The sequence below is a fragment of the Puma concolor genome, chromosome B4 (assembly GCF_028749965.1).
Source record: "Puma concolor isolate L17-30 chromosome B4, mPumCon1.1.hap2, whole genome shotgun sequence".
Classification (NCBI taxonomy): Eukaryota; Metazoa; Chordata; class Mammalia; order Carnivora; family Felidae; genus Puma; species Puma concolor.
Window position 1 is genome coordinate 11,663,242 of NC_141673.1, and position 13,637 is coordinate 11,676,878.

The 13,637-nt window shown below is 55.1% G+C and overlaps 1 protein-coding gene across 1 annotated transcript; it reads left to right on the plus strand.

Moving 5' to 3' along the window:
* Positions 1-1,388: 1,388 nt before the first annotated feature.
* Positions 1,389-13,359, plus strand: TXN2 (thioredoxin 2). The gene is made up of 4 exons (XM_025926626.2): positions 1,389-1,543; positions 2,531-2,784; positions 4,619-4,742; positions 12,522-13,359. Exons 2-4 carry the CDS (start codon positions 2,531-2,533, stop codon positions 12,633-12,635), a joined length of 492 nt encoding a protein of 163 aa, XP_025782411.1. The 5' UTR covers positions 1,389-1,543; the 3' UTR covers positions 12,636-13,359.
* The last annotated feature ends 278 nt before the right edge of the window (positions 13,360-13,637 follow it).

Below are 13,637 nucleotides of genomic sequence, written 5' to 3' on the forward strand. Positions count from 1 at the left end.
CAGGGACTGGAGCGACATTTAAGCACACTCTGGAGCTGTATGGGATTCCCAGTGGCTGGACTAGACTGAAACGGAGGTGTAAGAAGGGGCTGTGCCAATTTACCTGCCTTGTGACCTTGGACAAGTCACGTAACCTTTCTATAAACCGCTCCCTGAGATATCCAAAGACAGTGTTTAATAAACATCTATCGAACATCCTCGGAGTCAGGCACTGTATCAGATTGGTGGGCATATGGAGTCAAATAAAAGCGACAAATTCCTACTCTCAGGAAGCATAAAGTCTAGGGGGAGAGGCAGACACCCACAATGTGTTACATAAGAGTTTCGAACAAAGCACTACAGAGAAGGAAACAATTACTGCTGCTCAGAGAAGTGATGAGTAGGTGTTCCGCCAAGGGGAGAGAGAAAAGAGCATTTAAATTAAGCATAAGGCAAGGAGGAGGGAAAAGGCAGTGATGTATTCATAGACCCGCCAGGCCACGAGTGGTTGTAATGTAAGGGAGAGGGGGCGGGGGGAGACAAGAGATGGCTGTGACTCCAGCCTGGGCCACACAGATACTTAGCCCCTGTTGTCCAGGCCAGCGACGGTGGGTGCGAAAGGAAGGCCCAGGCTCAAACAAGTTCACGGGTCCCCACACCTTACCCGGGGCCTCAAAAGCAGGCCGAGTACCACCACCACCTGACATCTTGTCCAAGCCCTGTTCCCCAGCAACTCCGGAGACAGGCTTGAACCACGCCAGCCTTTCATGTCACGTATTGGGAAACCGAAGCCCCCCGGGCCAGGGTGACTTGTCCAAAACCACTAGCGGGTACAGTTGCGTGTGACAGACAAGGGCCACAAAGCGTCCTCTTTACTCCCAGTCGGGGTCTTTTGCCCCTAACCGGCACTTCCGCCTTCAAGGAGCTTAGCTGCCTCATTTGTAAAAAGGAGGAAAAGAATCTCCCGCACCTGTTATTTTCGGAAGACACTGAGGCAAAGGGGTGGCGGGTGGAGGAGTCTGCAAAACCCGGAACCACACCTCCCTCCCGCCCTTTCGCCCTTGGGTAACTCCCTCAAGCTCCCACCTCCTTCCTCCTCCTCTTCTTCCGGACCCTCCTCGAGGGCCCGCCTGCCTTTTTCCGGCCCCTCCCCGAGGGCCACTCCTCTTCCGGTCTTTCCTCAAGGACCCGCCCCCTCTTCCGGTCGAGGGCGTCTTTCCTCAAGGACCCGCCCCCTCTTCCCCCCCCCCCCCCCCCCCCCGAGGGCCCGCCCATTCTCCCGGTTTTCCCTCCCAAGGACCAGCCCCCTCTTCCGTTGTCCCTCCCCGAGAACACCTCTCTTCCGGTCCCTAACTGAGGCTCCACCCCTTCCGCTGTGCCGTCGTCCGTCATCCCCATTGGTGGAAAATCCAAGCCGCCCTCGGGTTGCGGAGAGCAGTCCTCCAGGTTGTCTGTCCCCGGAAGTGATGCTCGAAAGGCCCTCCCCCGAGGAAGTGACGGCAGGAGTGCCCTTGACTGACGGGGAGGGCCGGGCCGTGCATCCCTCCGCTCGCGCTGCAGGGAGGTAGGAGGCTCGTGGGGGTGGCTCTAGGTGGTGTCGCGGCGGAGGCAAGCTCCGGGTCTGTTCCTGCGCTGGCCGGCGGCCGACCGGGCGAAGACCCCGGGCGGGGGGACCTGTCCTCCGGAGGGCCGGGATCCCCGGCGGCGTCCGATTCCCCAGTCCCTCAACGCATGTCCCTTCTTTTTTATTCCCCCCCACACACTCCGGGTCCGGAACCTCTTGGTTCCCCCCACCTTGAATTGTTGCGATTCCTCTTTTCTGATCCTTTGATAACTCCCTCGTGCCTTAATTTCCCGTTAGAACACTCATTAAAATGAGTAATAAAGAATCTGCAGACGGCCTTGGGTTCCAGTGTTGACTCTCATTTAATAGGTTACTTTGGGCGTGTCACAATTTACCTGAGCTTCGGACTCCCTATCTGTAGTGTGAGCAGTACTGTAGAAACTTCCTCCTGGGTGATCTGGGAGAACTAAGGCCCCCTTGGCTCTTGGCAGGTTCTCCATGAATGTATGTTCCTCCCTCCCTTCTGTTATAATTCTGAATATCCTGATTTCTCTTTTGTCATCAGCCCAGTTTCCGAGTTGTGTTATGTGACTCCTGCTTTTTGATTCTCATTCTTCACTTAACCTCTATTCTAGAAATCTTTTTTTTTTAAGTTTATTTATTTTGAGAGAGAGAGAGAGAGAGTGCGCGTTCGCGCGCGAGTGGGGAAGGGGCAGAGAAAAAGAATCCCAAGCAGGCTCAGCACTGTCAGCCTGGAACCTGTCAGAGCTTGAACCCATGAACCGTGAGATCATGACCTGAGCGGCAACCAAGAGAGTTGGTCACTTAAACACTGAGCCACCCAGGCGCCCCCTCCTCTAGAAATCTTACATATCATTTCCTGGAATTCTTCTGGCCCTGAATGTTGAGCCCCCCAGTTCTCCCCAAATACCTTTCTTTTCCTGCGGTGTTGACTTCTCGAACTGTTCCTGCCTCTTTCCCTCACAGATGGCTCAGCGACTTCTCCTGAGGAGGTTCCTGGCCTCCATCATCTCCAGGAAACCGCCTCAGGGTCGGTGGGCACCCCTCACCTCCAGGGCCGTGCGGTGCAGTCCTGGTGACCTCACAGTAACACCCAACCAAGCCCGGTCAATATACACCACCAGAGTCTGCACAACGACCTTTAATATCCAGGATGGACCTGACTTTCAAGACCGAGTTGTCAACAGTGAAACACCAGTGGTTGTGGATTTTCACGCACAGTGAGTCCCAGGGGTCGGCAGAAGACTGGGGTGTTGCTCGGTCAGGTATTTACTGAGTATCTGCTGTGTCTCAGTGCCATGTTCGATGCTTCTCAGATGTAGTCTCCTTACAAAGGCTGGTAAGACCCAGTCCCTGCCATCAAAGATTGAGTGCAGTCTGGTAAGACACACACTAGTAAACAGTCTTCAAAGCTCCCTGTCATTGGTGCTGAGAAACACTCATGTTCTGTATCTCCCTGCCCAAATGGCTGAGTCCCCTTCAGCTTGGACCAAAGCAGGAAAAATAGGGACCATCACATCATCTGGTTTGTGGTGTATATCAATTCCTGGCCCTGCGGATAGGTTGATGTTTAACATCTTGCCGCCCAAACTGGGAAGGGCTGGCAAAAAGTTATCAGTGTCCCCACAGCGATATCCCAGCACGCAGGGGATGGGCAGGGTTTTCTTTTCAGTGCTGTACAAGTGTGTTTTAGGGATCCTTAAATGCCTCTAGCCTTCTAATTGTTAGCTTGGCTTTCTCATTTCCAGACTTTGGGTCCTAAGCAGCCACCTGGCTACCAAAGAACTGGACAGACCTGGCATAGCCTGAGTTACAAGCTGGGAGGCCTTCCGAACAAACGAACAAACGTCAGACAGATTGTTTTGCCTTCTTTCCCACTCTCTCTGACTCACCACATGGCCTTGGTCAGGCCGTGTGACCTCCTTGTGCCTCCCTTTCTTCTTACAATAGGAGATAAGCTCTTGCAGACTGGGTTTTTAGGTGTTGTGAGTTCCTTAATTGAAATCCCCGAAGGGAAAGCGTTTTCAAGGCTGAGCATAAAATAGGGGTCATCAGCCAGGGGTTCGTGGAAGGCGGAGCTTTCTACCTCCCCTGTATAGTGAGCACTCCAGAGAGGACTTCCCAAATGAGTGACAAATGGGATGATGCCTCATTTCCTTCGACGAGGAAGTAAGACAGTGAGCTTGTTCATTCAGCACCTGGCACTGTCCCTAGTGCTCCGGAGATGACAGCCTGTTCCCAAAGAGCTCACCACCCGAAGGGGAACAGCTGTGATCGGTACCTTGCTAGCACTTGACGCGGGGCCTGAGGGATCCCAGGATAACCAGGGCTGGAGGAAGACATTTGGAACACAACCTCGGGTTGCAGTTCCCACGTCCCGCTCGCCAGATCTGGGGCCACGCACATGTTCCTTAACTTGCGTGCTCCTCAGTTTCTTAGGAAGGCGTGTTCTTTTCCTTTGTGGGGCTGAGGGTTCTGGGCGGTAAAAGCTGAGAAGGCCCTGGCGCAGTGACTAGCATGTTGTAGAAGCTCCCCAGCCACTAGTCTGTCCTCCCTGTAGTTGTGGGTCCGTGAAGCATCTAGAGTAACCCTGCAGCTTATAGAGTATGTTTATTCATGTTGCCTTAGTAGATTTCTCATCGCTGCTTGGAGAGACATGATCTCTCTTTCTCAAAAGAGGAAACCGAGGCCCCAGAACAGTGAGCTGATAGGTGAGGAGTCTTTGTTGGAACCCAAACCTTTTAACTTCACATCTCATATTTTTTTCTGTGACAGTGCAATTCTCTTATATCTATTGAAATAACCCTTATAAGAGTCTTCTGATGAAGACTGTGATTTAGAAGCCCGGGACCCCTGGAAATTCCCCCGCTGCAGAGTTCTGGCTTTATCATTTGACCTGTTGACATTACAAGTTAATATTCAAACACTGTAAACAGAGCTAATGAGGGCAGAAGGCCCCTCAGAAAGATGTGGGTCAAGGGAAGTTTCTGGGGAGGCAGTAAATCGATTGCTGAGCACTCTTGTGACTGGATGCTTCCTTTCTCCCCTTCTGAGGTGGTGTGGCCCGTGCAAGATCCTGGGGCCAAGGTTAGAGAAGGTGGTGGCCAAGCAGCATGGAAAAGTGGTGATGGCCAAGGTGGATATTGACGACCACACAGACCTCGCCCTAGAATATGAGGTATGAATCGGCAGGGGATTGCCACAGTGCAGCTGGTGTGAGGGGTGCTTGGGCCCTAGGATAGCAGGTGCGGGACACATCTTGGGGACCACCAGGCAGCCAGGAAGAAGTGTCTCGGTTTTTCCTAGAGCTCTCAGGAATTCAGAGCCCTTTGCAGATGTGACTCTGTTGACCCTCTGAGCCGCTTGTCTGTCTAGCCCACCTTTAGGAAGCGGAGTGTATGATCCAAAACACCAGGTTATCGTCTGAGTCTTGGGGCACTGACGCGCTCCTTCGTTCATGTTTTCATCCACGCACATATTCCGTCAGCCGTCGTTCGGGAGCCCCGCAGTGAGCCGGGCATCCGTGATTCTGGCACAAAGAAGATGAACACCTTGTGTCCAGCACCCCTAGTCTAGTCTGGCAAGAGAACAACAGGTAGACAGGTCATTTCAGCGTACGGTGAGAGGTGCTGACAGCAGAGGTGCACAAAGGAAGAAGGGACTGATTGTTGGGGTCGGGGGAGGGAATGCTTCCATTTTGGGGGACCTCTGACTGGGGCCATGAAGGATGCACAGAGAAGAAAGGCCAAGAGCACAGCACACACTGAGACAGGGTAGTCTAATGCATTTGGTTGGTCTCTGTGTGTATTTAACAGATGTGTGTTCAGAGTCTCTTAAATGCCAGGTGCTGTTACTTGGTTGTCGATATGACAATGAACAAAGCTAACCCCCTCCCCCCAAAAAAAAAACAGGATCGGCACGCTTTTTCTCTAAAGGACCAGGTGGAACATACTTGAAGCTTTACAGGGCATTGGTCTCTATTGCAAAAACTCAACTGCCATTGAAAGCAGCCAGAGATAGTGTATAAACAAATGGGCATACTTGTATGCCAGTAAAACTTTATTTACACAAACAGGCAGCAGGCTGGGTCTGGCCTATGGGATCTCTGCTTTAGGTAATAAGTGCTGTGGAAACAAATCAAGAAAACGAGGTGGGGCTGAACATGGGGCTGGAGAGGGTTTCACTTTTTTTTAATGTTTACTCATCTGAGACAGAGTGTGAGTGGGGGAGGGGCAGGGAGAGAGGGAGACACAAAATCCAAAGCAGGCTCCAGGCTGCCATCTATCAGCACAGAGCCCAACACGGGGCTCGAACCCACAAGCTGTGAGATCATGACCTGAGTTGAAGTCGGACGCTTAACCAACTGAGCCACCCAGGCGCCCCATGGGAGGGTTTCATTTTTGAAAGGGTGTGGGGGCACCTGGCTCGATAGAATATGTGATCCTTGATCCTAGGGTCATGAGTCCAAGCCCCATGTCGGGTGTGGAGCTTACTTTTTAAAAAATAAATAAAAATAGAAATAAGTAAATAAAAAATAAAAGGGTGGGTTAGGGAAGGTCTCTGAGAAGCTGACATCCGAGCAAAGATCTGGAGGGAGGAAGGAAATGAAGCAAGCAGCTCTTTGGAAGAGTAATCTGAGGCAGAGCAGACATCAAATGCAAAGGCCCTGGGGTCAGGGTGAGCACAGTTTGCTCACAGAATAGCAGTGCCTGTGTGCCCGGAGCAGGAAATGAGTGGGGTGTGGGGGCATCTTCTGGGCCTCGGAGACCACAACAGCTGGAGAAAGGGGAGAGATGTACTGCGGCTGGATGGCCAGCGTGGGGAACTGAGCAGAGAGTGAGAGCACAGGCCACTGGGGGAGTTGACTGTGGCCAGACGGGAAGGGGTGCTGATCGAGTTTGTAAGTCCAGGCTCAGCGCCCCCCCCGCCCCCGCCCGAGCCCAGCTCAAGTAGAGATGCCGCCTCCAGCCAGTCCCCAAGGGGACGGGGGTGCGCATAGGCTGGCTGCCTGCTGCACTGGGGTGGCAGTGATTCCCCCCGCCAGGAAATCAGGCTGCCCCAACCAGAGGGAAAGGAAATAGGTGCCGGGCAGGCAAAGCCACCGATGGTCACTGCAGATGAGTGAGGGGGTGTAGGACTGCCTGTGGCGGTGAGTGACTGAGGGCGCCTTACGAGGGCTGGCGCAGGGGAGAGGGATGAGTTACTACTTTGATGTTCTGTTTTGTCTTTTTTTTTTTAAGTAAACGACATCCCTATTTGGGGCCCGAACTCACAACCCTGAGATCAAGAGTGGCATGCTCTACTGACCGAGCCAGCCAGGCATCCCAAGTTACTGTGTTTGAAAGCTCTGTCACTGAGCGTTCAGTCAAGGGGGTACTTACTGGCCATTCAGATGCCCCTACCTTTCTCCTACTTGTCCGTCCCTCCCCCAAGGCCCGCGGCAGCTGTGGGGGTGAGCTGAGGGCTGGAGCTCCCAGGACATTCCCAGGGTGAGGGGCGGGCGTAAGATGTCTTCGGCTAACTCCTGCCGCCATGCCAATCAGCCTCAGCCAGTAGAACTTTTTAGCAGACATGCCCTGAGCGCCAGCCATGTTCCGGGAACCGTGGTTAACCGGTACAGATGTGAAGAAGAATAATCCAGTTCCCGCCAACAGGGGCCCCCCCCGGGTGGCGAGGTTCCCAAGACCACCCCCACCTGCATTCCAGGGAGCCTGGTGGTTAGGGCTGGGCACTGAGGTCCTGTGGTCAAGCCTGGAAAGTGTATGTGGACTTGGGTCCTCTTGTAGGACCTTCTCGCTCCTCCCTCTGTCCACTGCCCAGATCTCGTGGGTCACATCAGCTGGTCCCAGCCTCCTTGTTTTGCCAAGCCCTGGGCAGAGGTCACTGCAGGGCTGAGGAAGCTCCAACAGGGACTTTCCTGACCCCCTTTCCTTCCTTCCTTCACACCTGTTCTTTTGGAGGAGAGCCAGAGGACAAAGACGTTTCAGCTGAGAGATCCAGGGTACCTCCTGGGACAGCTTCCTCCTTTTCCGAGTGTTGGATGAACATGTGGTAGAAACTGCTTTAAATGGTGTTCAGGGAGGGGCGCCTGGCTGCTCAGTCCACAGAGCATGTGGCTGTTAATCTCAGGGTCCTGAGTTCAAGTTCCACGTTGGGCTTGGAGCCTACTTTAAAAAAGGGGGAAAAAAATTGTTTTCAGGGAATTTGGTCCCTCTCTCCAGGCTTTCCTGAACCTCCCCTCGTGCCCAGCACATGCCCTCGGGGCAAGTCTCCTCCCTCAGGCACCACACTTCTGCTTCGCTCAGCTGACCACCCTGGACCCCCACGGTCTCCCAAAGGACAGGGAAGGGAAAGACTCGGGGCTTCGGTAGTTTTAGGGTACCCCCCCCACACCACCACCACCCGATCGTGCACTGCCCTGGCTTGGCCAGACGAAAAGCTCTCTGCTGTCCGTCTCCGTCCCTGCTGCCTGGCTGTGCATTCCGTACAGACCTTGCCAGCTACTGGGGGCAGAGAGTGGATCCAGATGTGGACCCTCGAAGCTTTATGCTTTCCTCTGGCTTCACACTTGGAGCTGTTATTCTTTTATTTTCTCCTCGTATGGAGAAGGCCCTTTAAAAGCATTAGGAAAACAGCCAAGTAGTTAATCAGGGGGAAAGTCCGCTGTCATCTTACTGCCCCAGATACAACCACTGTCACCATCTTGGGTGGTGTTTTAAACTCATTTAAGGTTTCATTTGAGTTATTTTTCCTTTTAATGTTTCGTATAACCTCATAGTTCACTGAGTATTGCTGTTTCATATTATTATGAATATGTAGCTAGAAGCGATCGTTACCGTATCTCCCCGCTTTGCAAGTCTTCTAAATCAGTGCTTTGCAAACATGAATACGATCTGGGATGTTGCTTAAAAGCAGATTCTGATTCAGTAGGTGTAGGAAGAGCCCAAGATTCTGCTCTTCCGACCAGCTTCTAGGTGAGCACTGCCAGCAGCGTGGAAACAAAACATCGAGAAGCAAAAGTTGGAAAGTCCTGTGCTGACCTTCTGGGGACGTGCAGGGGTCCCGCCAGATGGTGTCCATCTCGTGGGTCTTGACAATGTACACGCATCCGCCGTTACAGTTGTGTGCGGAATAGCGTCACCGTCTTACAAATCCCCTTGGGTTTCACCTTTTCCTTTTTTTTCCTCCTCCCCCGGTGCCCCTGACAACCACTGATCTTTTTTACTGTCCCCATAGTTTTGCCTTTTCCAGAACATCATAGAGTTGGATTTGAGTTTTTCAGTAATAGCTTTGTGCCAGAACCCTCCCGTGTCCAAAGGCTTCTCATTTGAAACGTGGAGTGTGACACCACTGGGAGCCTCCCAGGCTGGAGGCTGCCCAGCTGCCCGTTCATCCTCGCCCTGCTGGGACCCGGTAGCTCTTAGGCCAAGGGATGGCTCAGCTTGATCACAGACAGCAAAGTCAGACAGATCCCACGACAGATCCCAGCTCCCGCTCTTCCTCATTCAGTGCTTGTGCCTCTGTCTTCTCCTCTTCAAAGCGACCCCACCTCGAGGCAAGAACTTACGAGGTAGCCTACGCAAGCGGTTGGTGTCGTTCCTGACCCTTAAAGGAGCCCCCAGTAGGTAGCAGCCTCGGTGACAGTGGTCTTTTCCTTTGCATCAGTTCCGCAGTTAGCTGAGGAGGAGGTGGCCAGCCTCCTGTGACATCTAGCGCTGTGTCTGTCCCTCAGTAGGTCCTCACAGGTGGAGGAGGTTGGGGGGGAGAAGGGGGAGACTGAGCAGGGACACTGAGCTCAGTCGCACAGGGCGAGCCACTGGGCTGCAGGTTGGTGGGGACGGACCACACACACACACACACACACACACACACACACACACACACCCCACCCTACCCTGAATTCTCAGGGCATCGGGTTCAGCCTGGAAGGCTCCTGGTGGTGTCACAGAGCAGGAGGAGAAGCAGCACGTCTTCGCGCATCTGTTCATCTCTCTCCTGGCCCCTCGGTCCCTTCAGCGCTGCCAGAGTTGGGAGGGAAGCAGCATTCTTGGTCCGCCACGGCCCCTCTTGCACTTGGATCACATTCTACAGGCGTGTGCCAAGGACCTGTGCACTTCCATGTAAGGCCGGGTTTACAAGCACCAGCCCCTCCTGATTTGTGAGCCAAACTCCGGATCCGCAAAGCCACCTCAGGGGAGGGAAGTCCCATCACACCCCAGGTGCCACAGCAGTGTCCCGGAAAAACCGGCTTCCCGCAAGCCCGTTGCTCTGCGCGCCTGTGCGATTTGGACTCACGCTTGGAAGAATGCCCTTGGTCAGTAATGACCAGGCCTCGGACTGTCTGCGGTACACCTGACCGCAGTGTGGCTGTGCGCGTGCGTGCATGCGTGTGAACACACAGGTGTGATCGTGGTGGGACTCGTGAAGTTCTTGAAAACTGAGTCCCCCTCCAGGCCCCACAGTGAGCGTCGTCCCGAGAGGACACGCGAAAGCAATCAGACTACTTCTCGTACAATGACACACAGCTTATTTATTTATTTAGAGAGTGAGAGAGTACACGCGGGCAGGGGAGAGGCAGCGAGCAGGAGACAGAATCCTAAGCAGGCTCTGAGCTGCCAGCACAGAGCCCGATGCGGGGCTTGAACACTCAAACCGAGAGATCATGACCTAAGCCAAAACTAGGAGTCAGATGCTTAGCCCACTGAGCCACACTTAGCCCCTGACACACAGCTTTTATATCGGTTGGAGAAACGGGAGGGGAGGGGATCCAGTTAGTGCTTGAGCCTGGTGCCTCAGTTGAATGGCTGGATTTGAGGCACCCTAGCTGCCCTCACAGGCCACTAGAGGGCGCATAAGACCACAGCTCTGGGGGTGCGTGGCTGGCTCAGTCAGTGAAGTGTGGAACTTTTGGTCTCTGGGGTTATGAGTTCAAGCCCCCACGTTGGGTGTAGAGATTACTTAAGATAAAATCTTGGGGCGCCTGGGTGGCTCAGTCATTGAGCGTTCCGACCTCAGCTCAGGTCACGATCCAGCAGTTCGTGAGTTTGAGCCCCGCATCAGGCTCTCTGCTGTCCGCACGGAGCCCACTTCAGATCCTCCTCCGTCCCCCTCTCTCTGTCCCTCTCCTGCTCACCTTCTCTCAAAAATAAGCAAACGTTTAGAAATATATATTTTAAATTAAATTAAGTTAAAATTAAATCGTTTGGGGCACCTGGGCGGCTCAGTCGGTTAAGCATCTGACTCTTGATCTCCACTCAGGTGTTGATCTCAGGGTCGTGACTTGAGGCCCTGCGTTGGGCTCCAGTCTGGGGGTGGAGCCTACGTGTTCCATGTGTGCACACGCGCACCCCAAACGACTGGTTGTGCAGCCCGGCCGGAGCAAGTTTCTCTGGGCCCTGCCTGTGCCTGGAGACCCTAAGAGCCACATTCCAGACCTTTGTACTTCATGCCGCCTCCCCTGCCACAGTCGTGAACGACAAGGACGGGAGCCAGTGGTCGGGCCACGGGCAGTGGCACACGTGGTCCGCCCCCTGCCGGATGGGTCTGAGGAGCATATCAGCTGCCACCGCATCAGCCCCCGGACAGCCCTCAAAAGGGCCGGGAGGGACTAACCGGAATACGGACTTTGTCGTATTACCTGCCGCGTTTGTCCACCCAGAGCCAGTTAGCGGAGGCCAGGGCCTGCCACACGGTCGGGAGCGAGTGGTAGCACCGCCCGAGGTATGAGCTCGGGCCGCTGTGGCCTGTGGTTCTCTTGTAAGCGACCCGCGCACGGTGTGAACGTTCTAACCCCGAAGTCTGGTTTCCCGAGATGACTCACGGGCAGGATGCGCTCAGAATCCCGAAGACGGGGTGTGTTTGTGTAAATTGCTGTTGTTACTTTGTAGTTAACATGTGTAAGAAAAGTCTGTTTATCTTGTTCTGTGTATCCATTTTTTTAAAAAATGTCTACAAACGTCAGGCAGGGAGCCCAGGCGGCAGAAAATGCTAGATGCCAGGGTGCAGCGGGCCTCATTGACATGCCGTGTAATCTGCACAGGTCCCCCGAGGGAACTTGAGAAAATGCTTCACAGGCCAAGAATGTTGCCCCCGACCCCCCTAATAAGTAAACATCGGATCGTGTGTAGCCGAGCCCCTCCTCCCACGCTGTCCAGTAGGAGTCCATGAATTTCTGGACCCTGCTAACCGGCCACGGCAGCGAGCCGACGTGGCTCCTGCGTTAGACTTTTCTGCCATGCTCTCTGCAGCCACCGTTTGTTGAGCGCCACTGCATACCAGGCCCTCTGCCAGGTCCTAACACTCGATGTGCCTGCCAGGCGCAGGGCGCCATGTGCATCATCCCACGCAGCCCCCAAGCCCAGCACGAATGCCTCCGGTGGCTCCATTTTGCTGATGAGGACACGGAGACAGTGATGAAGTGGCTCCCCCAGAGTGGCCGCATCCAGAGCCTGAGCTCCTGACCACTCAGCTTTGCATCTGGATGGTTTGTCCTAAACCTTCAAGGGAGATCCTTTGGTCACCGTTTGACAGAAGAGGGCACCGGGGCCGTGGAGGTGGCACGGCCTACCCGCGAGGGGCCAAGCCAGGCCACGGACCCCAGTCTCTGGGTCTTCCCTCCTGGGGAAGCTTCTCCGGGCTCCTCAGCCACGCCCCGCCCCCAGCCCCGGCCTGCAGCTGCACGGACGGGTTATTTTCATCTCTCCTGTCATTGCAGCCAAACCACTGGGCCAGTGAGTCAGTCGTGCGGTTGGGGGAGGAAGGGGACCACGGGGAGCCCGCAGTGGAAAAGTCTCCCCGGCGGGTGGACCTCCAGGCCCCGCAGGACCCCTGCACCAAGAGGAGGGGCCGTGCCCGCCTCCTGGGCCGTCAGTGCCCCGCGGGAGCCACCGGCCTTCTCCACAAAGGCTTGGGAGTGGCGGTTGAGAGGAGTTCACCTCCCCTTGTCTCCTGCACCCAGGTGTCCGCCGTGCCGACCGTGCTGGCCATCAAGAACGGGGATGTGGTGGACAAGTTCGTGGGCATCAAGGACGAGGACCAGCTGGAGGCCTTCCTGAAGAAGCTGATTGGCTGACACGCAGGGAAGAATCCTGGTGGCCCTTGCCCACCTGGGCCCCGGGGTTCCAGGAGGGCCCCCGCTACAGCTCAGACCTCCTGTGCTGGCCCTTCCTGCCTCCTCCCTTCTGTCCAGCCCCTGTGGACCCGTGCTTTGGAGACCAGGCCCCCAAACCCTGGGAGCCTCCGGGGCTTCCGGGCCGGCTGACTGCCACTGACCTGGGGACAGCCGTCTTCCCACCCACTCTCTTGCCTGCTCCCACCAGGGCTCGCCTTAGTTCCCCCAGGATGCTGGAGAGAGCCCCAGGCCAGCCAGCCCGCGGTGCACCGGGCCAATGGCGGCTGCGTGTCCCTGGCCCCTTCCGATCTGCACCCCGGTGCCTGGCCCATCTGCCTCCTGCAGTTTTTCTTCCCTGCTGCTGTTTTGTAAAATAGAAGAGGAAAAAAGAAACCCAAACAAGTGAGAGTAATATATAATTCTCTCATTTTTTGTAGGTCTGTAATAAAGAACTTTATGTGATCCCTTCTACCTCCTGCTGTGAAGAACAGACCCTGGGCCCCACACTAAATTACCCTGTAGCCACCGCCCCGCCCCCCCGCTCCCCCAAAGAGCCACCTTCCTTCCTTCCCAGGCACGAGGGCGGAGAGCATGCACTGGGCAGAGGGACGGGGGAGTCAGGCCCCTGCCTCTGGAAGCCTCACTGTGAACAAACCGGACCAATAAAGCCAGGGTTTGCTCTGTCGACAGCTTCTGTTCTGTCTGGGCTCCAGGAGCACTTGTGTCCCCTTCCCGGGCTGGCCTGCTGTCCCTGCTTCCTCTGACTCCGCCACCCTCTTGCCCTCGGCCAGCCTCTCCTGTTACTAACAGTGCTGTCAGTCGTGGCCGCTGTCCCGGTGCCACCTTCACACACAAGGCAAGAGGGCGCTTCCTGTCCCGTTATGCAGATAAGGACACGGGCTCATAGGGCGCAGAGCCCGGGTTTGTACCCAGGCGTGGTTGCCTCTGAAGCCTGGGCTCTTA